The 27,754-nt window shown below is 41.5% G+C and overlaps 1 protein-coding gene across 1 annotated transcript; it reads right to left on the bottom strand.

The window, feature by feature from the left end:
• Positions 1-148: 148 nt before the first annotated feature.
• On the bottom strand, positions 149-18,647 carry DCT (dopachrome tautomerase). Its single transcript, XM_053936247.1, has 8 exons — positions 18,176-18,647; positions 9,917-10,216; positions 8,469-8,569; positions 7,258-7,424; positions 5,467-5,646; positions 5,226-5,361; positions 3,612-3,813; positions 149-1,431 (listed from the first exon to the last, which is right to left on the bottom strand). Exons 1-8 carry the CDS (start codon positions 18,474-18,476, stop codon positions 1,250-1,252), a joined length of 1,569 nt encoding a protein of 522 aa, XP_053792222.1. The 5' UTR covers positions 18,477-18,647; the 3' UTR covers positions 149-1,249.
• Between the last annotated feature and the right edge of the window lie 9,107 nt (positions 18,648-27,754).

Genomic DNA, 27,754 nt, shown 5'->3' with positions numbered 1-27,754 from the left:
AATCACAACTTTGTTTGACCCAAAAAGTCTGCATTTTAGAGGTACGTTTTGTGAGTTACACATATTCAAAGCTAAGTATATGTGAAAAACATCATCTTTCTAGTCCACATAGGTGATATTTAGCAGGTCTAAAAGAAATGCCAGAAAATTTTACTAACTGATTTTTTTTATTCAAGGCTTAAAAAAGCAAAGGTTTTATAAGACTCAAGACCCCACAAAACACAAAGTCTGAATACTCCATTAATGTAATATATCAAGCACCAAAGCTGACAGCATCTGTTCAAGATGTCATTTGCTATGTAAAAAAACCTGTTCCAAGATAACACCGGAGAACCACACAAATGGGTTTCAAATCTCTGTCTAAATAAAGAAATATATAGGGAATGTGTAAAGGAATGTTTAGGATGGGGTCTAACAACTGCCATATCCAAACCTGATTCCCCACCTGCACACCTGAGTAATGCAAGCTATCTTAGTCTTGTTACCTTGAGTTCTGCATCCTAGACTTTGGAAATTTGGAAGTTTACGTCTAGATTCATAGAACAGCGCATCAGAGACAAAAAACGTTACGTCCCACTTTCAACTTCTGTCCAAGGTCCCTAGCACAGAGGTAAAACACAAGTGTATATCTAGGAGTCAGGGAACTGCTGGTCTTAAATGTTAGGAGTTGGAGTCTTGGAGTTTACCTATTGCTATCAATTTTATTGGAAATAACATACAAAATTGATCATGTTTCTGAAATAAACTGTAACCAGGATTTTCCTATATTTTGTCAAACTGCATGAAACATTTTGAACCTTAAAACAAGACTATGTTATTCAGAGTATTTATTGATAATTGTAAAATAATGTACTACTCAAATATACATGTAGAATTAATAACTTTCAGCACATTTTAATGCTGCTAAATGAAATCAAGAATACATTGAGGTGAAAAATTATCTTGGTTATTCAAGTTGGTTTTCTCCTATTTGGATTCTCAGCTGTCTTGATATAAATCTCTAGAGGATGATTTACAAGTGTCACACACTCCAGATAACATTTAGTAATGAGAAAAATCTAGCCTGACTTGGGCCTTTCTCATACGTACCCAGAGACTTCGCACATTACAATTCACAAGATAACGGGAAAAACCTGAATGAGAACAATTTAGTCAGCTACCAAAGGAGTGTGTGATAAAGTCTCAGCTAAGATACCAGTAAGGCAATCAAGGTCACTTCCTACAAGAGCAAGCAAAGAAAGCAAGGGCACTAGGCCTCTCCCATGTACTTCTTGGGGCTGAAGCTCACATTCATCAGGGGTTCAAAACCTCTTCTGTGCCTTCGGTGCTGGAAAAGCACAAGCAGCAGAACAAGCATGGCCAGAGCTGTAAGTGCTCCTCCAATTGTGGATCCAACCATGACAGCCCATGCTTGGGTTTCGTCAAGGGAACCTGGAAATATGAAATTACTGAAGTGAGGACAGTCCATAATTCAATTTTGCAAATTACACAGAAGACATAATATTTCCTAATAATTATGATTACTTGTGCAGCTTAGTGGCCTACTGGCCACAGGCAAAATTCATAACACACCACATAACTGAGACACATACCAGAGCTGGAGATGCTTCCTGCCAGAGGAGTCTACAGCTGAATTTAAACTTCAACAATGCATACAAATTTAAGTGCTGGGAATGGAAAAGATTAACATTGACAAGACAAAAAGACCGTTCTTTCACACACACAGAATCACACAGAATCACAAGGTTGGAAGAGACTTTCAAGATCATCGAGTCCAACCTGTTCCCTAACACCTCAACTAAACCATGGCACCAAGTGCCACATCCAGTCTTTTTTTAAACACATCCAGGGATGGTGACTCCACCACCTCCCTGGGAAAACCATTCCAGTATTTTATCACTCTTTCAGTGAAAAACTTTTTCCTAATATCTAACCTATATTTCCCTTGATGCAGCTTGAGACTGTGAGATGTGACTTTCACCTAATTTGGCCAAAATTATGAATGATCTAAGCAATTCTTTCTATAGTGACATTTCAAGACAGCTGCTTCCAAGCTATTTTGGTCATTTTCAGAAAACCCTCAAATTTTTGTAAAGACCACAAAGCAGCCTACTGTCAAGCTTTTAACTGAAAACACTACATAGTGTGCTTCTGCTGATCAGCTCCAGATCACATCTGCTGATTTTGAACCACTTCTGAAGAACCACTGTCTTCAAACATAATATTGCTTATTCCTATAATAACACTGCTCCACTTGACCAAATGTTTGTGTTTTCATTTGTGCTTTCAGAAGCAAAAATTGCCTGCCCTCCTTTTCTGAAAAATGCTACATATACTGAGATGGCAATAATATGTTTGATGAAACAACCACCAAAAAAAAAAAACCACACTCTCAAGAGGACTGCACATGTTTATAAGTTATCTATAAATATGGATTAGAGGAGACAGGTGGCTAAGGGAGATGTCAAACTGACTATAAAAGCAACCAAAAGTCTTGTGCCCCAATCTGCAGTCTTCAAAAAGGTTGACTGCAACCATTCCAAAAATTAGTAAAGTCCCAAAATGAATTGTTTACTGCTTTATCATCTTTCAAGTAAGAACCAGCAATGTATTAATATATGTTTATTTCCAATGTGATTACCTGAAGTACAATTAGCCAGTTATTCTTTTAGCTGAAAGAGAAGAGTTTGGATGTAAAAGCTGCATTGTCTGAACACAGGCCATGCAGACAGGAACAGATACACTCCTTCAAAAAGAGCTAGAAATTTATTTAGGTGTGAGTCAGAAGCAACAGACTCACAAGCTACCCGTGTTCCTCTCTGGGTGCCTCATGCCAAAGTGGCATCCACATTTGCAAAGCAGGAGAGGGGGACAGTAATCCAAAGGGAGGAAAGCTTAAACTCCATAAGTTTTCCTTTCCTTTTTCATAAGGAAGCTAAATTTTCAGGGAAAATTCTGGGGATGACCCTGAGAAAAGTACTGCAAAAGTAGCAAGCATGCCTCCACAAATCAGGGCTCCCCTGCATGAATGAAGCCTGAGGGCAAGGGTTTCAATCTTTTGCAGTCTAGAGACCTTTAAACAGTCTCCACAGATTAAAACCAGAGATGTATGGTAAGAATTTAGAAGAAATTCCTGCCCACACAAGTTAGATAAGCACCTTATGGCTCTCAAAGTAACACTGAAATGGAAAAAGAAACTACTCAGATTTAATCTTTGGAAAAGCAGTTGAAGCATGGCTGTCATACAGATCTTAGTCTTCCGCCTTTTACAAGTATTTTAATATCTTGTTGCAAAATTTGGATTTTCTGCATAAATACTTCACTTTCTTGCTATTTCATCTTTGTCTGATTTGTGTCAAGGGTAATTTCAAATGAATAGTCAAACACTAATGAAGATTCCAGCTATGGACATGGAATATCTTTAAAATTGGGGGTTTACAAGAAAAAACACCCAGGTACATCTCTCCAGGTACCTAAATATTAATGTTGGGAAGTGAGCAGGTAAATAGACCTGTGCATTTTGAGAAAGGTTCCTTATTTTATATATGCCTGTGCCATAGAAAATGTGAGCTGTCTCACCACTTGGTAAGGAACAGCATCCTGGGACATACCTGGCAGGTCGATGGCATAGGTGTAGCCGAGCTCTTCTGCAGTTTGGAAGAGCTCCTCGTTGGTCACCGGAGGGAAAAAAGGGACCATGTTATACAGGCGGTTGTGCCCGATGGGGGCCAGCTCCTCAGGCCAAGCGTTGTCAGGGGGCTTGAAACGCTTCATCCACTCATCAAAGATGGCATCAGTAAAGGAGTGAAGAACCTGCAAATCCAGACATGGGCACGCGCATTTATTAAGCTCTTTCAGAAATCAACCACCTTTAAAACACACAACAAACACACGAGGTAGCTGGAGCTTTTGAAAGAGAGAGAAGAGGGTAATCTAATTTAGATGGGATTTACAGAATGGGAAATCAGGAAAGCTCATGAGAAGACTAAACTGATCTTCTGCATGGGACATTTTGCCTTTCTCTGGACAGTTTAACATCAGCTGACATCAAAAAGACATGTGAATCATTGCAGGTGAGGAGCCACTGAGCTCATTCAGGTGAATGTGCCTTTAAAAATTATTTTAATCTCTCATCTCTGAACAAGTATGGAAAGTTGCAGGAAATATGACTCCGTCCTGCTCATTTTAGAGCATGTGCCACCAGCTCCCCAGCTCCAGGTGCTCATGACTTTGATCAGGTGATTTTATAGATCTAAAATTAACTAATGCAGGAAAAATGTTTCAGACAACTATTACAAATGTCTGAAACTAATTTCTAATGTACTCATGTTTTTTTAATTACAACCCTGGAAAAAACTTGGAAAATATCCTATAGAAAATAATCTTTTGTACAAAATTACAGAATAGTGAAATGAATTTCACTGTGTAAGAAAGAAACTAATGCAGGAATTAAAGAATCATTAAGGAAACAATCTGAAGAACCATTACAAAAGTATTTGGCCTAATTTCTCAAAAAAAAAGTTTTGAAAACTTAAAGGTAAGAAAGAAATGTATCTGCATAATATATAGATATAATATATAAAGAATTTATATATGTAATGTAAATGCTGTGGTTTAATCTAACAAAGAGGAGAATAAATTTGCATGAATTTATTAGGGAAGAAATATGTATAAGCAGAGTCAACTACTGGCTTTTTATTTTCACAATGCTGTTTGTGCTGCTCATGGCAGTGCAGCACTATTCCAATGCACCACTGAAATCATATTCTTTTTATTTCCCAATACACCCTGACATTAGATGGACTTCCTTTTAGCTTGTAAATATTAAAACAAAGAAACAAAGCACTCAATCTACTACTTTAAAATAACTATCCCAAATTTCACCTAACCTTGTTGCTGTAAAATAAGGTTTTGTTGTTTTGCAATATAAGCCATTAGATTTAGATACCACCTAATAAAATTATTCAAGGCAGCATGACTTGGAATAGCAGCTCTTCTCCCTAGAATCTTATTTTATATTTTACAAATTACCCTGGAATCTTCTTCCTTTTTATTCAACACTTATGCAGGTGTGGTAGTGTTCAAGAAAAGATAAAGGATTCCTCCTTTTCTATTTAAAGAACTATTTTTTAGGGAATTCACTTTACTTGTTCTGCAAATCTCTTGTGAGAAAGGTACCCTTGAGCCTCAGCCATTGTCAATCACGATGGGGGTAAAAGACATACCACAAAGATGGGATCATTGGCAGCTGCATGAGGGAGAGCACTGGTCCCATTCAGGAAAGAGTGAACCAAATTATGAAGGCTCAGCATCGGCGAGTCAAGGGCTCCATCTGGTTTATCAAAGCCCTCCAGCGCATTCCTGCGGATGGGAAAAAGCATCATCAAGTAACCAAAATTTGCTGATAAATGTGCCCATAAAGAAAACCAGTGACCCAGCCAGCTCTAGAAGAGCCGAAGGACAAACCTGAAACTGAAACTGGAATTGCGGAAAAAGGGGGGTCTGTCGAACTCCTGCAGGGAAAGGCACTTCCTGACATCTTCCACAGTGGGTAGCTGCTCGCTGGAGCCGTGGGGCGTCCTCCGCCGCAGCGGCCCCTCATCAGTGCCATTGCACAGTGTGACCAGGCGGTTGTAGTCGTCCAAACTGAGCGTGGAACAGGGAGAAGCACAAGTCAGAAGAAGGTGAGGACTTGTTTGTTGGCTTTTTCTCATGCAGTACAAAGAGGCCTCGGCTATACATGTGAGGGAGCAGAGATTTGGGATGGACACCTCCTGGGGCAGCTCAGTTCACTCCCACAGCCTGGGAGATGAATTTATTTCAGGACTGTCACCATGACACGGCTTTCTGTGGCCCTGCATCCTATGTGGACCATCAGTCATTTAGACCAGGTTCATTGTCCACACAGAGAGGATGCTTTAGAAAAAGCAAGCACAACTCCCATCATGCCTGCTCGACTCCCAAGGGCTGTGTAAGAAGTTTTTGTCAGGCAATGTAAAACGGAGTTTTCAATTTTGAGTTGACAAACTTTCACTCCTGATTATGGACTATTTTTTTAACTCTTAACAAAAAGGGAAAAATGAAGGGAAATGTGAGCTGAGAAAATGCAAGAAATGACAGAAAACAGATATTCATTTGCCATCCCTCATCCACTTTAGAAGAAAAGCAAGAGCAATGCATTGCATCCTCTTTTTTCAGGGTCTTTGAGAACAACCTGGGCTTACTCAGTAACTAATGGGGAGCAAATACTTTATACCAGGGAGAGAAAGAGGGAAGGAGAGAAACAGTGCAACACTGCTGAAACAAAAATATCTGTTCTATTCAGTGTGAAAGGAAACAGCATTTTCTTAAACTTTTTTCATAAACTTTTGAAGTAAACAAAAGCTCTTCTCAGTTTAACCTTAGTGAGACAAAAGTTCAGTCACTTCAGTTTTCAAGAAAAATCCAAAGCTCTATTTGTCTTTCAGGAAAAAGTAGGGCCAAGACTTAAAGGCAACTGGTACCTGAACTGGAATTTCAAATATCTCTTTAGGTATCCAGAAAAAGAGACTATTTTGAAAAACCTAAGCTTTCCGTACCTCTGTCTGACTAACTGCACATTGCCCCTGAGCTGAGAGAAGAATGAGGTATGGGTATTGTAACCAACAGCATTTTATGACACAGCACCCTGATCCCGCATCTGAATCCCCTGTCAAAGCCCTGCTCTCACACGAGCCAGCACATTCCCACAGGGAGCTGGCAGCAAGCTCCTGGCTGGCTCTGTGCTGTTTTTCATGTGAAATCTCAGATATTTCAAAGTCAATCCCTAAACTGCATTATATATATCAGGGTTAAAGTGTCATCCAAAACAAGGTAGCAGACTTTCCAGCCTATCTCTAGCTTTCTATATGCCAAAACAATTTTCTTTTTCTGCTGTTGAGATCAGTTGGGTGCATGTTATAGAGAACCAACACACAGGCATTTCCTTTTTTGAAAGATACTTGCCAATTAGGAAACTCTTCAGACTTTTGGCAGCCATAAATTGGCTAAATCAACTAAAATCCTGTACTAAAAGAATCATCTTTAAAAAATACACTTCTACAATATGAGAAAGTTTACACAGAACCATCTACCCATCAACTGATGGCAATTTCCAGTTTTAAGAAGACATCTCGGCTCCTTTCCTGCCACTCCCACTGAGAGAGCAGCCCATGCTGTCAATGCTGAATGACAGCAAGGTTTTGTCCATATGTGAGCTTGCTCTGGATACCCTCCTACCTGTTACAAACTACTTGCCACCGGGAGAACCTGGAGCTGAGGTTGATCAAGCCCGGGTCGTTAGGCCGCGATGCTCCAAAGAGCTGGTCCGTGCAGACGTCACACTCGTTCCTGCCTGTGGCAAAGTTCCAGTACGGCAGCGCAAAGGACTCATTGCCCATCAGGCGCTGCAATGGACAGACATACCTTAGTTGGGAATCAGCTCCAAAGGAAAGAGAAAGAAATGGACTCCTTCAAGCTGTTTGACTGGATATTTCACTGAATATTCAGCATTTCATTCTGCATTTCAACTACCTGCATTTCACAGAGCCACTCCAACTCCTTCCAAAAGATTGTGGCATTAAATCAGTGTAAGCAAAGGCATTGTCACTGGTTTCCCTACTGTGGGACTGCACTTCTTTTGGCCATGTTAGGCTTTCTGCCAAGTCAGAGACCAGGCAGGAGAGCAGGAGCAGAGATGAATTGAGCCTTAAGCAAGTAAGAGGCTTTGAGTGATTTAAGTGGGTAATGGGTAAAATTGTGCGTGTGGTTGGCTTTTGTTCCAGAAAACTGGCCCTGGGGAGGAATCTGAACTTGTGTTAATAGGGGAGTACAGTGCATTTGATTGTGCTTGCTTGCCAGATACAATTTCACACAAGCAAGATCCTGCAGCTATTTTGATAAGCAACCATTTTCATTAGAGATCTGTAAGGCTGAAATACGGCAACACTGACAATACAGAAATCATGCAAATGGAAATGAGTCTATGCTTCTGCAACTGACTCTTAGGCATGTTAACATATATTTTTAAAAGGCATATTGCTAAATATATGTATGTATTAAATGTATAATACGTCATATCTTCAGTATATGTATCTTCAACAGTATCTTCAACATCAGCCAACAATCTCTGTCACCAAGTTTTTTGCTTCAATTTTATTAATAAATACTGTTACTTCACATCTTCTATCCTCTGTTGTGGAGATGAAGGGAAAAAATCTCCATGATAACCTTCACATCACTGTTCATGGTGAGAAACCATTCAGTCCTCAGCAAGCAGAAATCACTAATTTCACTTAAAACAAAACAAAAAAATGATAAATGAGCAAATACTACTGGGAGTTTGGGTGAGAAACTATCCTAGGAGGTAGCTTACTGTTGGCTAGCTCAAAAAAAGTGACAGAGCAAAAAGGAGAAGCTGTGCAAGGAAAAGGAAAGGCTGTTCAACTAACCTGCAGCTCCCTCTCCAGCCACAGCAAGTGGTACCTATGCCAAGTAACAAAGGCAGGTCCTTGGTGGGAGAAATCCATACCTTTGAAGGGGCGGCCAGGTCCTACAAAGGGATGATAAAACAAGCATTTAGGCTTCAAATGAGGCTGGATAGAAAGACAGCACTTCCTTCTATTGCCTGGAGCGAAGTTAAACAAGAACCTTCAGCTCTGCATCTTTGAAAAGAGTGAACACATCAGAAGCTACATCACTTACTTGGGACAAGAGAAACAAACTCCTCTGTGGATATTTGCTTCAATGCTGAACAAAACTTCACATTCCCTAAAAAGCTGAATATTGTAAAGATTTCTTCTCACTTTAGTGAATTTTGATTTTAAAAAGCTGTTTTAATTTTAAAACCCTATCTCCTTGCTAATATGTGCATTACCTCATTCTCTTGCTCAGCTGCAAGACTTAGACCATGTATCTATCAAGAGAACCTCAGCATTTTCCATGCCAATAGTAATCCAGAATCCTTTGCCAATTTTCTTCAAATGGTGCTTGTTATTTCTTGCATAGTGCTTTTGCTGGGTGAGAGGTAAGAGACTTCAAATCACATATGGATTTATTTACCATTGCAGCAGTACTAGAAGTTTCCCTTTCCCTTTGCACATGACTGTCCTGTCCCTTGAAGAACCTTTGCTCTCACTAGGCCAGAGGCTGCTTCCTTCAGCCCTGCAAAAGGGAGCCGTGTCAGGGGCGCAAACTGAATGATACCCACTGCAGAGTAGCAGTCACCCTCCAGCAAGGAGATAAGACATGGGCTGTTCAGCTTGCACATGGGACTGCCAGGTAGAAAAGCTGAACTGGTTGGTGCACCTCCTACAAGAAGTAGGCTTTGTGAAATGGGGCTGGTATAGGTACTTCTGTCTAGAAAGAAATGCGGCCTAGGAATCTGAATATGGGAGAAAGCATGGCGTTAGATACCCAAACCTCTGAGCTAGGTTTTAAAAGGTAACTGTGGCTTGTCAGGCAAATCCCATCCTTGGGGACTTGGTGACTTGCCACAGAAAGCAGTGAGGACTTGCCACAGAAAGCAGTAGCACTCTGGTCTCAAATATCTCTGCATGGCTTCACCACTGCAGACTTCCTTTCCTACCACCACTGCATCTACCTTGTCCTATGGACTGGGAACATCTTTTTGAAGTCAGTCACTGCCTGGCCACACTTCAGTTCACTCAAGTGGAGATTGTGCATTGCCCCCTGTTAGACTCCCCAGGAGTGCAACTGGTGTGCCCCAGCTGCCATGGGGTGTGGGGACCAGACCATAGCAGGTCCAAAGGCTACCAGCTTCTCACCACCAACTGTTTTGCTCCACGGCTCTGTACCTTCTACTGGGACCTTTGTCCAGCAGTGGTACTTTCACCCTTTTGTTTACCTGCAGAGCCCATTGGAAAAGAAAAGCACTAACCCAAGAGCGTGTCTCTGACTGAGTAGTAATGAAGCCAAACAAAGTAGTTATAAATACTGCAGTTGGCAATCTGCGGTTCCTCTCCGCTTGGACCAAGCAGACTTCTCCAGTGCTGAGTTGCAATTACATAGTCCGGGTGAATGGTTGTCTTGGCACGGTCTAGAGCATCAAAGAACTGCTCTCTCTCCTCTGCTGTCAGGGAGTGGATGTCCTTCCTGACAACTGCTGGCTTCCTCCTGTTGCATTCGGGGCCGGTCCAGCCAAACTTGCATTCACCACAGTTGTACCCACCAAAGTTTCCTGGATCAAGAGGGAACAATCAGTCATGACATTATGAATCAGGGAAAACTAACAGTGCAATGTAGAAGAATGAAGAATTAGTGCTCTTCTTCCCCAGAGATGCCAGTTCCTGGAAAGGACAGCAGCTGAGCAGACTTGTAGCTTTGCCAATTGACTAACCAGAAGGATGACTGGCTCGATTCCCAGAGCCACAGCAGGGCCAAGAATCACATTCAGCCAGTTGGGCAAGTGCTGGGTAATGGGCTTGACGCTCTGAGGTGTTCAGAGCTCTGCAAAGCCCTCAGGCATGTGAGGACTCTCACTGAACAGAGAGCTGAGCAACTGAGGTTAAGCCAGTGATGAAGTGCTTTGCTCGACTGGCTCTCATGTACTCCTCTACTTCCAGGATCAAACCCAAAACAGGGTCAGTTCACATGGATCCTTAAGCACAGAAAAAAATCCCTAAACAAAACAGTTCTCTTAAGGACAAAACCTATGTGAAACTAGTGCCTCTTAACAGTGTATCCAGGGCCCAACATGAACCAGGACAAGCACCAGGGCTGCTGCTAGACACACTTTAAGCGTTATTAAACGGTGCTGCAATAACAGCCTGAGAAACAGTGCAGTATTGTCATTCCCCACTGGCATCACTCCTAAGGCAAGTAATCAGGTCTGCTCTAGGATAATAGCTCAGACTCTCTGATGAGATGGGAGAGCCCAGGAAAGCAGAGCTTGCTTTAAGTGTGGCCTCTTGCATGCTGCGGCAGACAGCTGGCAGCAGCAGAAAGGCCCTACTGGATCTTGCTCCCCCATTTCTGGGGGAGCCAGGGAACAACCAGCCATTCCCACAGTACACACCTGTTCCCTGCCTGCTCCCTGCCTGTGCTGGCAGGCTGCAGCAGTGTAGGACATGGGACAAGGCTGCCGGAGGCAGGTGGGAGCAGAATGGCAACAGAGTTACTTTGGGATATCAACACTGCTATCAAAAATCTGCACTGACTCCTTAACCTGTTCTCAACCTCCCCTCCAACTCCCCACACACTCATTCCACAACAACTAAGACAACTGTTTTCCAAAATGCCACAAAATCTCGCTGTTCACCACACATATTGGTGCTACTAGATCCAGGACTAACATGGGGATGAGGAAGTGTCTTATGAAATGTTTGCAGACAGGCAGATGTCCCTAGGCTGTAGGCTTGAGCCTATGACCAGAACAACAATTCACATTAAAGCAAGATTTCAGATTGTTAGGGGCTACAGGGCTTATTACCAAATTCAAGGACCCCCAAGGTTACAAGGGGTGTTACCAACAAGGCTCTGAAGCTTATGTCTAGCTTTTAGGGTAAGAGCTGCTGAAATGTGTGGCAGACTCTTGTGAGACCTGCCAAAAATATATGAGGACTCTTACTGCAGAGTTTGGACCAAATGTAGGTTGGTTACAGTTGCTTCAGAGCCCCTGAGATCTCTAAGTTCACATGTTGTCATGAAGCTGAGGATCAGTGATCAGTTTTTAGGGACCACAAACATGAAGACTTCAATGAGGTTTTGGGTCATGCACATCCCAATGGCATCCAATGAGGACAATTTCCAGATATATAGCTTACATTTTGTCATGACACAAGTAGAAGCAGCTGGGTTCAGCTGCCATATTCCAGCTATGAGGGAAGGCACCCAAAGCCAGGGGCCTGCACTGGCTAAAGGAGATGAAGACATACACCAGAAGAAGTAAGTAGGTTATAGTTATATGAAACAAAGCAGATTGTGTGGATTGTATGGATACGGGGCGGGGGGGGGGGCAGTAAGCACAATTACTGTTATCAATTCAGTGTATTCCACTATCTATGTCTTGTTCATTCTTCATGACTCAGCCTAGCTATTAGGGTCCATCACATACTCCAGCCTGAACTGACCAGATGACAAATATCAAGAATATCTTGCAACATTGCATAATTAGGTCATGTATACTTCTCAAGTTTCAGTCATGTACCATGAACTTCTGGAAAGCACCTCTTGACCCCTCACACTCAGGTACAATTCAATCCTTAAGAGAAGGAGGAAAAAGCAGGAATTAACCATGAAAAGATCTGCCAACAACCTCTTCTGAGACTGGCATTTATTCCTCCAGTCACTTAAGGGACCCCTCTACTCACAATGCTGGATAAGCACCACATTGAAATGCAGCACTAATAGAACCAGAGGCAGTGCAGGGCCAGGTTTGTGCTGTCTGGATTGGTACCAGAACAAGACACTCTCAGTCACTTGTTGAGGCTCTGACGGTGCCTATTCCTCCCTCAGGAAGGGCCCTTTGAATCTGCAGGTCTTGATGCCTGAAATAATTTTATCAGACAATATAAATCAGGTGCATATACTCTATGCACCTCCTCAGGCTCTGAGAAGAAATTTGCAAATGCCTGAAATTATGAGTTATCTTCATGGGAAGAAAGCTTTTTTCCAACTGTATCTGGAGCCAGATGGACCAATGACTTGTCACCTGTATCCCTTGGGCAGGTGCTAATTATATCCAGTTGATGCTCTGCAGAATTTTCTCCCTTAACCATCCTATCTATGAAGGAATCCAAGGGCTCCATTCTTTCCATCACTTCCCCAGTCACTTTTCAATGGGGCATGAGCTTTTACTAAGTGAGGAGGACTGCAGTGGAGACTTGCAAACAGGAGACAATTCCCAGGCAAAGTGGTATTTCACACTGCAATATTTCTGCCAATTGTTTCGAACATTTTTGTCACATCCTCAGGTCTATTTGGCAATGTTCCATTGTCAGAAACACACAAAACCACAAAACTTCATTTTATCAAGACTTGTTTTTTGGCATTTTCTTTCAACATGCATCACAAGACTGCCACTATGCAGCAGCTGAAATGGCAAGAAAATGATGGAGGTCTGTGGGATTTCCCATAATTCAATGAGAAATTACTGCAGTAATCAGACCCAGCTTTTTTATGACCCACCCAAACCACTTTTTCACCATTTGTTTCTAAAGCACTCTACCAGGCCACTGATCTGGAAATTATGTATTACTGTTTCCAGAAAGTTCATTTACTGCCACGTGAACTTCCCACATGACAGCATTGTGAAATGCTGGTCTCTTACAACTTAACTTACCTGTCTGTTATGCTGGTGATGGTGGACTTCAGTGGTACAGCTCTACAAGAGCAGGAAAAATAATCTCCTGGTAGCAGGATGTAGTGCACAGTAGATATTTTCAGTAAGGCAGTAAGACCCTTTCATTTTGATCCTTTTGCACACAGGGATTCTAGGAGCATGCAAGGATGCATGCCTTAGCATTTTTTCACCTTCAGTGATTAACACATAGGAACTCAGTGCACAGCCTTCCTGAAGCTCTGCCAGGGACAACAGAGATTATTTATCATCTCTTGTGGTTTCCAGAGAATGTAGTGTGGGAGGTCATTCTGGTACACAGGAAGGAGATCATATCACTGTGGGATGCTCCCGGCTTGTTCCACTGTTTCTAGGAATGTCCACTGTATTGCCGCTGATCAAAATATCATCTGTGTATTCTCCATTAACCCTTCTGTCTGGAGATGGGATCACATGTTTGGGGAGCTGCCTTCTTCTGTACCCAATCTGAGCAACACTTAAAGTGCTCTTTCTCAGTCAAGACTGTTTCTGTAGGCACTATGGCCATGCTACTTCTTCCAGTGGGTCAATCCATTGGCATGGCACTGAGAAAAGCACACTTCTTATGACCTGACACATGGTATGTGCTCACACACATCACTGGTGAACGCTAACACCAGACATAACACACCACTGCAGCTGCTTCTTAAGCCTGAGGGTTGCCTGAGCTCATGGATTTTCTACCTCTTAGTGGTCATTAACATATGGCTGGCCTTCAGTCACCAAACATAACACAAATTAATAACTCCATCAACTTAGTGTCTTTTCTTCAGTAAAAATGAACCCACTCAACACTTACCATCTTCTGCCTTGTTTCAGTGTACCAAGATGACACCCAGGCAGCTGCCATGCCTCTTCCTTCCATAGAGACTAGTTTAATGCCCATCATTTATCAGATGGGGAGAAAGGACTCCTTTTCAGACTTCTTTAGCTATTGCATTAAAACAGGAGTTACATTAGTTTTGAAACACCTGCATACTGCAATTTCTCAAGGCTGAGATCAGGACTGCTAACATGTAGGACAAATGGTTAGCTCTTCTCTCTTTTCGAGCTCTTCATTTGGACACACTCACAGGCTGTAGGATGTGGAAGACCTGTACCTACACTGGATTTAACAGGGTCATCAAGGTATGGCTATACTTTAGTATTACTCCACAGACACATTACCCTACAACAAGTAAATGAAGTGTATTTTATAACCACTTCAAAAGCTCAATTTTTACCTCACGGGGTAGCCATCATATCAGCTACATGGCTTAACTGAAAATTTGATTACATCTAAAGAATAGATGCTAAATCATCTGTCACCAGCTTGAATATATTGCACAGGAATTCAAAAGGATTTAATTTTTTTTTCATCAAAACTTCTATTAAAAAATAGAGTAATGTTCAGCACATGCCCATATGTAAACCTCAGAAAGCAGAAGCAGAAAAAAAGAATGATAATTATGTTTAATTCCTCAATGAACTCAAACTACACCATTGTTTAATCACCAGCACAATCTGTACTAGCAACCACATGACCGACTGCAGTGGTTTTTCACAATAGTCTTCTGTACTGAGTTTTTAAAATGTTATACCAGTTCTCTATCCCAGCAGTACAATGTTATCATTTAGAACTCAAAATAGTATTGAGTTCACAAGTGTTCTAAAATAGTTTTCTTCTAAACTAAATTAATCTCACTGAAGCACTGCTTTGTTTTATAAACAGCTACAAGTCTCAATATTCAAGGTTGGACTCACATATCCATCAGTTGGTCTAATTCAACATGTACACCTTCTTGAAAACAAATTAGCACATTCCCCTTCAAATGTACTGCACAGTGTCAGGATCTGTCCAGTAGTTTCAGTTTAAGAATTTATATTAATTGCATAATATGAGGGGCACCCAAACCAATTGTAGAACACATTCAGTGGATTCAAAACTGAAATTAGTCAAGATCTAAAAACTCTTTCCTACCTTCCAACTACATTCATGCCATAACCCCATATTTTTGTACAGAGATGATATTTTTACTGCAACCAACACATTGAGTAAAAAGTGCATCTGACAACAAACCTGCAATTGCTTATTGACCATGGCTCTTGGCACAAGAAGTGGGAAGCAAAGCTGGATCTTTCTTTTGTTCTAATCTTGTTCTGTTTGTCCTCAGTTACAGAAAAACTCATGCATATTATCTGCTAAAGCCTAGACATGGAAAAAAATTAATCTGATCCCATTATAGCTATTCATCCATATTTGTGTTTGGGATTTTCCTTTTTCTTTTTGGTTTGTTAGGTTGTTTGGGAGGAAGGGGGGCCTGTAAATATTCAGTACCCAGACCTGGATAGATAGGATTTTAAGGTATTTTTCCTCAGTGAATGGCTTCAACAAATGAAAAAAATTTCAGAGTTTCTTTTTTCCTTAGATGCTAAGTTTTTAGCAAAAAGCTAAATTTATTGTGAAAACTCCAGAATCCCACCTTTGGGAAATCTCAGCCCCTGTTCCTCACTGTTCCTCCAGTTTCCTTACCATATAACCATCAGCTATGTGACACGTTCAGTTGGCACTGTCTAACCAAATAATCAGCTACATGGTTGTTGAATTTCCCATAGCTTACCATTTGCACCAGTTCTAAACTATAAAGATGGAACACAACTGTTTATACTGTTAAAGTTCTAGAAAGAACCTTGGTGGGGTTGGAGTTTGCACAATCCAGGAACTATTCCAAACAGGCAGTTTGCAGTTTGGAAAATAACACACCTTAATAGCAGAGATGTGTACTGTTCCATGTCCCTTTGAATGGGCATATTTAATTTCTGTTACCCTATGTTGCCTACCATGATGTTACATAGGTATCATAGCTCTGAATGCCTAATAAATACCACACATCACACCACTTACAGCTGGTGTGCAGACAACCAACCAGTGCATTAAACCAAGTGGAAAAAAAACATAAAAAAACCCCTAATAGACACAGAGTCACGATCACCAGCATTGTAAAAGCATCAGATCTAATTCAAATCCCACATAGCTGTGAACTTCTTAGCATTCTCCCAGAAATGGTTTTGCATACATTATCAAGCAGAGTACAGCCCAAGAAAACTTTCTGAAAATCATGCCTAAGGATACCTCTCACTTATTGTTTTATCACTGGTATATTTAGATTAAAAAAAAAAAACTGCAAGGAGAAAGAGGAATCCAAGGGATTTAAAGTGCCGAGGGGAGCAGCCAGCTCAGAAGAAGTAAAGCTGAAGGAAAGTACACTACATTCTGCTAATGTAGTTTGGGATCCAGTCCTGCAAATATCAAATACCAGTGCTTATCTCTACTTGGACAAGCAAATTAATGTCTGCCTATGCAGAGCATGTCTGTCTCGACTGCTCTTCAATTTACTCCCAGGTTTTGATGCTCTAATGACTTTAACTACGTAAATATTGGTGCATGCCCATGAGCTCCAGTGTTCTTCTGACCTAGGATCTGTGCCTGTATGTGATACCTAAGTTTTGGAAATATATAAGGTGTTTTCTTTTCTTTAAAAAAAAAAAAGTGCATGCAATTTTTTTTTTTTTTTTGCAAACTGTCTGGAAAAGTCCTTTTGCACAAGCATTTGAAATCCAGTCAAAGAAAGAGATAAAAATTGATGTATGCTATAAAGTCTATTGGTATTATTTTGAGGAGTTTTGGTAACACCATGTATCCATTTAAGTCATCTGCCACTACCTCTCTGTTTCCCGTTGATAATTGCACTGGAAAATTTAATGTCTTTGGCTGAAATTCTCTGCAGTGCTGCCTTCCCAGATTGATCTGGGCTTTCCTGGTAGTGCGAGCTGAGGTATACATTTTAGACAAAACAGTTCCGCTCGTTCTAAGAATCAGGCTGATGCAAGGCAGTTTATTCTTCTTATGTTAGAAAATTCAAACAACTTGATGTTTTCAACAAGAAATCCCAGGTTTCATTTGAAATGTGCCTAGAAAGAGATTTCAGTGCCTATGATGTGCCTTTTGCCCTACTAGTGGTGGCATCTCTTGCGAGCCCTGCACAGAAGTCTGGGCTGAGGCTGCAGTTCCTGCTCATTTTAACACCCCTCCAGCCAGGGCTGTTGCTGAGAAGGGGTCCTTCACCTTATTCTGCCCTGAGCTCACCTTCCTGCTCACTGCCTCCTGCCAGCATTAGAGAAGTGGTCTCATTAGAACCTTATCCCTTTGGCCAGGTTAGCCTTCAAGCACGTCTCCTCCTAGATCCATTTCACCTCCAGCACTCAAACTCAGGAGCCCATGTAAAGTCACAGTGAGAAGTAGCAGCTGGAGATGAGGAGGAAAAGGATGGGATGGCCTCTTTGGTGGTTGTGCAGACACATTTTGGATCAGTGTAAGTTGTAAATTTAGTTAACAAACCTGGGAAACACTCTGGCCTGACATTGGGAAACTTTCAGTGCACAGGGCTATGTCATGCTGCAAAGTACTTATCCATGAGAAATAAATCTTCAAACAATGCATGCTGATCCAGGTTCAGAGCACCGTGAGTAGCAGAGATAGAGGTTTGAAAGCAGCACTGAAAGGTCCAAAACCCTGTGGAGAAAGGGGATCCCTGGCTACAGGGACAACTCCATGGGCAAAGAGGAAAACATGGAAGTTCACATGAGAGAAAACACTTCTTTGACCCTGAAAAAGTACTCTGAAAAAGTACTAACAGTATCATGAATATGGAAGAACTTTTCAGATAACGGCAATATTTGAAGTCTTCTTGATGCCTTATACCACCAGGAATTACTCTGGCCTTTGGAGCAAGGTTAGCAGACCCCTCCATCCCCATCCCCTCCCCCCAGCACCCACCTCACCTGTGCACTGACAGCTGCGGTTGAAGAACTTGAGGGGCCACCGTTCACGGTCATCCACATTTTGGAGAGTGTAGGGGCCACTCCAGGGCTGAGTGTCTGCCAGCACCCCTTCACACTGTCCCCTGCCCTGCAGGGACCCGCAGATATTGCCTGGCTCTGTCCCCAAGGCCGGGCAGCAGCGTTTCAGGCGTAGGGCTTCCACCGTCATGCAGGCACGGGGAAACTGTGCCTGTGCCTGTGGGGGACAGCAGCAGCTCAGGTAGCCCAGCCCAGCCCAGAAAAGCCACCTGAGGGTTCCCATTACTGCTGCCTGCAGGATGTGCCTCCCTGCTGGACCTGACTACAAAGAGCAGGGAGATGTGTACTGTGGGACAACCTGGCCCCACCACAGCTCCATGCCCCAGCCAACCAGGATTATAACCCTTGCTGCTGAGGGTACTGGTGTTGGGTGTTTGTTTAATCCCAGCCTCTAATTGCCTCAAATGCAGCTCAAAAGATGGGTGCTTTGACTCTGTCGTGACTGCCCAGCAGCCACGGCTTTGAGCAGGGTTTATATATAGGTTGGGAGAAGCCCTCATTAGAGAGATTAGCACAGCACAAATCCTCGTGCTTTGCACATGACATCAAGGGCAGAAATGCCTTTGCCAGTGTGAAAGCAAGAGTCTGGCAGCTTGTCAGGAGAGTGAATGCCTCAGGTTTATTTCTCCAAGTCTTTTATGAGATTTGAAAAATTGATGGTCTTGTTTTAGCTGAGGTGGCTGGAGAAACACATTTATTCTTTTAATCAAAACCCTGTAAACAGATGATAAATAGAGTCCATTTACTCTAAGATAATACTTTCTATTAAACCAGTAGCAGTGGAAAACTAACTGGAAGCACAGAGGATAGAGATGCAGCATTAACAAAACTTAATAAATGTGGTAATATAAATTTGGGGTGGAGATTCTACCTGCCAACTGCTGAACTTTGGTGCTTGCACTGAAAACATCTGAGTGGCAACTGGGAAAGGGTTTCCTTCCTAATAGCTTTTTTGCAGGCAAAAATAATTATTTAATTGTTTTTAATAAGTGAATGGTCCTTATTTGCTCTGTAATCCTTTTCCCATCATTATACCAGATGCTGTTGTAGAGGTGGTCTGGTTGTTAGACTTTCAGAACTGTCATAGCTAAGCATTTATTACCCACCTGGCTGAACACAGTCTGTGAGATCAATACACACACCAGACATGCACTTAAGTGGTTCTGCTCAGTACACCAACAAAAATATCTTTACAAAGCTCCTAGTATGCAGCTGTTGTTGCCCTCAATGCAACTCCTACAGCAATACAATTAATAAATACAAATAAAAATAAAGTAGTGATAAGTGATTCTGTGAGTCTGAAGCAATAGCTACTAGTTCAGGTCCACCATACTAAATAAAAACTGGCAACTCCCCCTGCTTCACCGAAAGCTTTCACTACCTTCCCCCTCCACCCTCCCCAGCTCTGTTGTTTAGCCATTTTTATAAGCATGTATCATGAAAAAAGCCATGGTTGTGTCCGTGCTATTCAATACTTCCATGGATGTTCAACCTCACCATTCTTCCTCAAGAAGTTTTTGATCAAAGCAGCAAATTATTGCCATCATGTAGCTAAAGAGTTTACCCACACCATGGACACTGTCATCAGCACTTTTAGGTTCTCAGATCTTTGTATCAAAAAATTACTGTTTGACAGACAAACTGAAATATGATTCTACCTCATTTATGGAGGCATAAAGCATATTAGCAATACCATGTATTCTGAAATGGGTTTCAACTCACCTCATTTTGGATTCAATTTACCTGGAATTGGCTTTTGTCTTCTGCTCTCGACACAATGTGTGAAAAAGACAAAGTGTGAATAGTTGCTGAAAAAATATGTTGAAGAACATATGTTGAAGAATGTTGAAGAAGCTCAGGAGTAATAAATGGAAGAACTGGCTCAAAACCCCTCTGAAAAATACTCCTCCTCATCCTACTCAGCACCTAAATGCATCTCTCTGGTGTGTGAAGGATGTGTCTTTGAATCTATGTTAGACAATGTCTTGTACCAAAGTTACCCACATAATATCTGAAAGCAATTAAAGTGAACACTCACTTATAAGCATCACCAAAATGAAATCAAAATATACAGGTAGTATTCAGCTAACCAATCAAACCCCTGAAGGTGCGTCGATATGCAAAATATGTGTCCAAGTAACCATTTTAATCAAAGCTGGCTCAATTCAGACACTGATAGGAATGTTTCTACAGCTATTTGAAACCTTATATGAGACAGAAAGAGTAAACACAGAGAAAGGTGAGATACTGAGGCAGGCAAGATAAGGTAAGGCAAGAAAATCGGTTTCTAATGTAGTACATGAGGAAGGAGAAATTTGCTGTTTTCAGAGAAGTTGTAGTGTGGAAAAGGAAGAGCGGGTAGAGGATGACATGGAAATTACTTAGTGTGCAGGGAAAATAAAACTGTGAGTAGAAGAGTGGCACATGTGTAGATTTTATTATGATTACCTCCCTCCATCACAACCACATAATTCTACAACACTGGGAGCACACTACAGCATGCAGTCCTGGCATAGATGTAGCAGTAGTCTCTTGCCCTCAGTAATGCATTAGCATTTTAAGAGTGCCTTCCCTGGCTGAGGGGGAACACCCAGACAAACAGAAGAAGGATGCACAGATCCCACATCCTGGCGTCACTGCGTCACCAGCAATGGTGGTTATCTACTGCTGCATGACACACCATGAGGAACACACTGAAAAAATTACAAGAAGACAGTTGTATTTCTATTAATCACTGGAAAACAGCAGGCACTGTCCATTCTTTAGTGTGTTGCTACTGAGAAGTTCCTCTGTTTTTCCCACGCAATCACACTTAAATAAAGGAGCTGTTGTTGGGGCTGCACAGAATCAGCACTATACCAGTTTACAAATCAGTATCCTGAATGACTTTCTATTTACTACAGAATTTCACTGTGTCTTGAAAAATGGGTAGTGCTGTGTGTTGGTACTACTGCCCTGAACCATCAAAGGACTTTTCAGGCAGCAAATCTGAGCATATGAGCCATGCCAATTATCCAGACTGTGACTGCACTGCCTTATCCACAAGAACTGGGCTTGCATGCCACAGTTTGGCAGATGGGGAGCTACAGGAGTGGTTTCTGTGAGAAGCTTTTAGAAATTTCCCCCATGTCCAAGAGAGTCAAAGCCAGCTGGCTCCAAGATGGGCCCACCACTGGCCAAGGCCGAGCCCATCAGTGAAGGTGATATCCTTTGAGGATAACAGATTTAAAAGGGGAAAAGAAATTACTGCATAATGGCAACTGCAGACAGAGACAGGAGAGAAAATATGTGAGAGGGACAGCCCTGCAGACACCAAGGTCAGAGAAGAAGGAGGGGAAGGAGGTATTTCAGGTACAAGAGCAGAGATTCCCCTGCAGCCCCTGGTGCAGCCCATGGTGAGGCATGGGCCCATGGAGGTCTACAGGGGACAGAGACCCACCAGCAGCCTGGGGAGAACTCCACACCAAAGCAGGTGGATGCCTGAAGGAGGCTGTGATCCTTTGGGAAATAGGCTCCTGGCAGGACCTGTGGGGAGAGGAGCCTGTGCTGTAGCAGGGCTGCTGGCAGGACCTGTGACCCTGCAGGGACCCACACTGGAGCAGTCTGTTCACACATGCACCTGTGGGAAGGGCTCATACTGGAGAAATTAGTGGAGGACTGTCTCCTGTGGGAGGCACCCCGGGCAGAAGCAGGGGTAGATTGTGAGGAGTCCTCCCCCTAAGGAGGAAGGAACAGAAGAGACATGATAGCCTAACCCGAGCTGGTGGGGAGAAGGTAGAGAAATTGGGAGTGAAGTTAACCCCAGGAAGGGGGGAGATATGAGGGGAAGGTGTTTTCAAGATTTTATTTTATTTCTCATTGCCTGAATCTGATTTGACTGGTATACTAATTTCTCTGAGTCTGTTGTGTCCATGACAGTAATTGATGAATGATCTCTCCCTGACCTTATCTCAGCCCACAGGCCATTCTCTATATTCCCTCTCCCCTATCCAGCTGAGGAGGGCAGTGACAGAGTGGCTTTGCAGGGTGTCTGGCATCCAGTGAGGGTCAACTCAACACACCAGACATCTGAGCTACTGGATCAGGCTACCACACCTGAAACTGTGTTCAATTTTTAATTACATTATTTAGGATTTATGCTGAAAGTACAGGAAAACAGTATTTCATCTATCTTGTAGTCTGGATTCATGCATAGGGTGACCCCCTAGAGAAAACTTCTCAGCCTGTCATCAAAGGATGGCAAAGAAGTATATCCATATGCCGACACATTTTCGGGACAAATACAGTCACATATTTTTGTGGCAAGAGAGGAAATAAAGAAAAAGAATACTCAAAGGTACAGGCAAAGAAATCACTAAACACAATTCACACAAGTAACACAGAATTCCTGAGTAGTAAGTAGGCAGCAAGTTCACTTTTTTTTTTTCTCAATGACACTATTGTTTCTCAGGCTCCTTCTACTGTACGCAAGCACTGATTAGTATCAAGCCAGAAAAGTATTTAGCCTTTGGAATTTTGGAAAGAATTTTGGTCAAAATAAAACATTCTACATATAGACTGGTGGAGAAACCAGAAGAATAAATAAATTACACGACAATTCATAACAACTCTAGAGATAACAAGAAGACCATTTTATAAGGAAACCTACAGCAGAGGTTTTCATACACCTGTTCATGTTCTAGGTTACCCGAATCTCCTAGCAAATGCATGTCTTTGGGATCTCTCAACAAAAGCTACTGCCTTGTCACCACCTTACCCTTTGTCTCCCTGTCTTGTATGTGGGAGAATAAGGCCAAAGTCTGGGAATGTCAGAGCAGCTCTGAAGATCTCATGATCCTGCCATTGCACAGAAACCCTCTTCAAATGAATAGTCTCATCATCTCCTGGCTTCTCATATTTAAATTATTTATCCAGTCCTTTTATATTGGATGGAATTGTTTTCCTGAAAACCAATTTATAAGCTACAACATGTTCACGTGTTGGAAGAGAAGAGGAACTTGGAGAAGAACAATATTCATGAGAGGTCTACATTTAGACAGATGAATTCTCCCCAGAGAATCTTCATGGATTCCTCACCAGGCCTTGTGGCCCAGCTGAACTTACTTCCCAGAAGTCTGGAGCTCACTGCAGTGGGAATTCCTCATTACTTAAAGACACACGCAGTTCCAAAGCCCTGAATTTGCTGGCACTTTGCTTCTCCCCTCCTCAAGGACACATGCTAGCTGAAACATGTACTCTGCACAACTTGCATAGGAAGATCCTACACTTCCACTTCATACACTGCTTTGGTACAGTACATGCCTGTGTCAACTCTGCCAGATCTTTCCACAGCCTTAAATAAACATTATTTGCAGATACATTTTTACACTTTTAAGTCAGGTGTTGCCTTACTGTGGTTTTATTCATTTCTTCCTGAGATAATGATTGAGCACTTCCATTTCTTTTGTAAGATCTTCCTTTCTTCCTACTCCCTCATTCAAGATGTCTGAGAAACTTCTTCAGTGATCATGACTATCATAATTTGGTTTATGAGACTCAGTACTAAACAAGCACACTTTTTCCAGTGTCCATATTATGTAGGAACATGGGTATAAGCTTAAGCCATTTATAATTTAGATAAACACAATGCTGACTGACAGGTTAAACTGCTGCCGGGGTGACCACCTACCCAAAGACAGTTTTATCTTCAGAATTTTACTTCATCAAATTCTAGCCTGGGCTTACTACAAAGGCAGTCATAGAATATAAAGTATGATTCACTTAAGGAAGCCAGAATCTGGAAGGCAAGAGAACTAAATCTCAGTTACCCTGATGTTCACCAGTACTCCATGAAGGGAAAGAAGCACCTCAAGGGAACAACACATCCATTCTCAGACAGGCATTTTGGCAACGTCTTCTGTCCTAATTTCTCTACCTTGATCTTAAAAGGAGGTGAGGGCGACTAGTTTGTCTTCAGACAGACACTGAAATTCTAAATGTCACTGATATCAAATGAATGTCACTAAATGGCTGTGGTAGGGGAGGGCCTGATCTACATACAGTAGATCCATGCCAGTTTACAAACTGTGAAGTGAAACAGGTAGGACAGAGTCTCTTGTCTCAACAATTCAGCTATGCAACAAATTGCCCCTTTCCCAGGGGAAGAAATATGAAGAAGGAAATCCAGATCTGGCTGTGTACCATATTAAAAAAATCTGAAAGATAGGACATAGTATAGTATTTGAAATAATAGATAGTATTTGAAATAATATCTGAAATTACAGAGTCACAGTGTAGTTTGGCTTGGAACCTTACATTCAACTTTCCAGAGCCTGATCCAGAAGACATTCTTCTCTCACAATTTTTATTCAAAATACTAATGCTACTACTTATCCCAATAGAAAATATAAAATGGAACAAAATATATTCATCCCTCTCATGTCATGTGGTCTAAATTCCAAGAACATTGAGGACAAAGTAATGAATGTTCCCTTGCTTTAAGCAAGATGATCTATGTACATTTAAACAAAAAATATAATGCTTCCCCTGGTGTTCACTAAGGAATAAAGATAGCATTGATGACCATAGCAAGACTGAAGGCTAAGCTTTCACTTAACTGCCCCAAATTTGCCTTGGTAACTGTAACATAAATTCTCTATTTCTACATGTAATGGAATATGAGTCCTATATTACTAGAAAAACATAAAGTAGGAACTCTGGAATAAATCACTGAGAAAAAAAAAATAAAAAAGGAGGAGGGAAAAAAAAAACAATCACAGCCCAAAACTCCCAAGGAAAGGGATCAGAAAAAATCTCCTTTAAATGAGGTTCCTGAGCAGAACTCAAACAGGATAAAGCTCTCCTAAACTGCTCACTCACAGGGGGGCAGGGGAAATAAAAGACTTGAATGTCAACTATTGGATTCTAGAAACACATCATCAGTTGAAAATTTTTGTTGCCTTTTTAACTGCATTTATTTCCCAGAAAATTGAAAAAACACCATTCTAGTTCTTCTACAGGATCAGAAACCCAATAGACTATAACTAAGATTAGTCATTAAAAACATAAAAAACCTAAATGTAACTCATGACTCGTGTTTTGAGTCTGTCACACTACGTAACTAAATGAGATTTACCAGATGTCTGTAAACAGTGAAGGAGACAAAGACAGACATCTTTCAGTCAAGAGACAGAAACAAATCTTTTCTATCAAACAAACCCAATTTTTAATCCAAAGAGAAGGAAATTCTACTGCTGAGAGGTAGACAAGACAGTAATAAATATCAAGTGCAGAAATTTCTTCAGGGCAAGGAGGAGACTTTTGAAATAATGTAGATGTGCAGCTCGGGGGACATGGAAGAAAAGGAGGAGCATTTCGCACATGGAACACCTGAACTTGAGCCTATGGATAACACCGAGCACAGCAACTTTGTGCCACCACTGTCAGAAATTCCAAATAGAGGTATTTCACAGTAAAGCTTTAAGTCTCTTCATTATTTGTCATGTTCCATGACTGCAAGTTGTTGCAGCCTGCAGCAGAGCTATGATGTGGGATATGCCTCTCTGATCCTCTCCTTCTGCCCCAGTTTTCAGGAGTCAAGGATGGCCATGGGAAAAACATGTGAACCAAATCCACCAGATTTTGAATGTTTGCCTAAGGCTGAAAGCACGTGAAAAGGTTTTTTCCCTCTGAATCCCTGAGAGGTATCAACTTCAGTATTTGGTGGACATTTAAAAAAGCTTATGTGAGTATATCTGTAGTAGCAGAGAAGCTTCCCAGTTGCAGAGAAGGAACTTTGTGACTAAATGATAAAGGCCTAGTTAGACAGCCTGTATTTGTGTCCTAGCAGGGGGTTCATCTTGAGGGAAGAAGCTGATAGAAAAATAAATGGAAATGTTTGCTAGCAAGAAGAGTCCTAGAGTGCAGCAAAATAGATTGTGTAAAGAAGGTACAGCTGAATGAAAAAATGCCTGAATATTCTGTGACAAGCAATAAAGCAGCAACACTTGAGGTTATTTTCACAGAACCTGCCAGATCACATTAGAAATCTGCATCAAGCCCGCAAAATCAAACAGACAGGAGTTTAAAAATTCCAGAATTGAGGTTATCTCTTAATTTTATCCTCTTCTTCCACATAAGACTTCAGGTTTTACTCGGTGTCTGCAACCTAAATCCCACACCAAACAAAAAACGAGATTTTCTTCTCACTCTCCCCATTACTACCACCATTAGCACTTCAGTGCTCCACAAAATTTCTGTTTAACGTCACAAAAGCTCCGAACTGTTATTACAGGTAATATTATCTTTATTGATAAAACAGAAATTTTAGACACTAATGCAGCACCTATTTGTCATAGATCCATGTGCCTGGGTGCTCCTGCTAAAAATCTGACCCTTTGAGGGGTGAGGGTGACCCACACCTTTCCTGGCCCTCGAGGAGCTCAGAAGCAGGGAGGACCAAACCTCCAGAGCAGCACTGGGGGGTTATAGCCAAACCACTGCACAAAAGCAGTCCCTTCATAGCAAATGAGCTTGTGCCGTCTCTCAGGGTGCCAGTGCACAAGCCAAGCAGAGATTCAGAGGTCTGACACCCAAGCTTGCACCATGACTCTCTTTTATTCAGCAGTGTGGAAAAGGCCAAAAAGTAAACAGCCCTTCTCTGGTTTTGCTTCTTTGATCACATATCTGCAGGAAATTAATACCTCCCTAACTCTTCCCCAAAGCACTATAAAAGTCTTTGATGAATAATTGAACACTTTTGGCAAAAAAAAAAAGCTACTTAACATTTCCTTCTGTCCCTGAGTACTCAAGTGTGCAGTCTTAATGTTATTTTAAAACCTTAAAAAAGCTTTAGGGGAAATAGTAATATAAGCAGTTATACTACCCCTTATATGTCTTACCTGTTAAGGATCTAAGGAACACTACCCTTGCTTTCTACTAATTAGATATTCATCTTTAGTGAGTGTTCCCTGTATTGGACAAGTAATTCAATATCAATGTTTGTTGTGATGCTGTGATTAGAAAAGGACCAGTGACACCTTCTCATGAAGAGAAGATGCTGAACAGAGGAGTAAGGGAGATGATTTACTGCTGTGTTTTGCACTGGTGACATCAATATTGAAAGTCCTTTTTCTGTGTATTGTTCTGGTGTCAGTGTACTAAAAAGGTCACCAAAAAAATTACCCGAAAGCAGGAGAAAATGTCATAAAGACACAAAGAATTTAATTTCTTTAGCTTACCAAAACAAAGGTGGGTGCTGATTTGACAGTTTTGTGATGACCAAAATGCCAGGTACCAAGAAAGATCTCTGATCTAGCAGAGAAAAGGTTTAACAAAGGACAGGTCCATATTAAAGGTATATATTTGAAAAAATTGCAACCAATTACCAAAGACAACCAATGAACTTCCGCCTCTTCATGTCTTCAAATCAAAACCAGGCACTCTCCTCAAAAATATGCTTCAGAAAATCCGAATTATTTTTCTCAACTTAAAAGTAAATAAAGGAACAGGAAGAAACAGATG

The sequence above is a fragment of the Vidua chalybeata genome, chromosome 2, assembly GCF_026979565.1.
Source record: "Vidua chalybeata isolate OUT-0048 chromosome 2, bVidCha1 merged haplotype, whole genome shotgun sequence".
Classification (NCBI taxonomy): domain Eukaryota; kingdom Metazoa; phylum Chordata; class Aves; order Passeriformes; family Viduidae; genus Vidua; species Vidua chalybeata.
Note: the sequence above shows the minus strand (reverse complement) of the source record. Positions and strands in the feature narration are given on the sequence as shown.

Coding starts and splice junctions, on each gene's coding strand:
- DCT (XM_053936247.1), bottom strand. CDS start 18,476: ATGGGAACCCTCAGGTGGCTTTTCTGGGCTGGGCTGGGCTACCTGAGC. Junction 5,362..5,466: donor AATTCCAGTTTCAGTTTCAG/GTTTGTCCTTCG, acceptor TCCCATCCGCAG/GAATGCGCTGGAGGGCTTTG. Junction 1,432..3,611: donor CTATGCCATCGACCTGCCAG/GTATGTCCCAGG, acceptor TCATATTTCCAG/GTTCCCTTGACGAAACCCAA.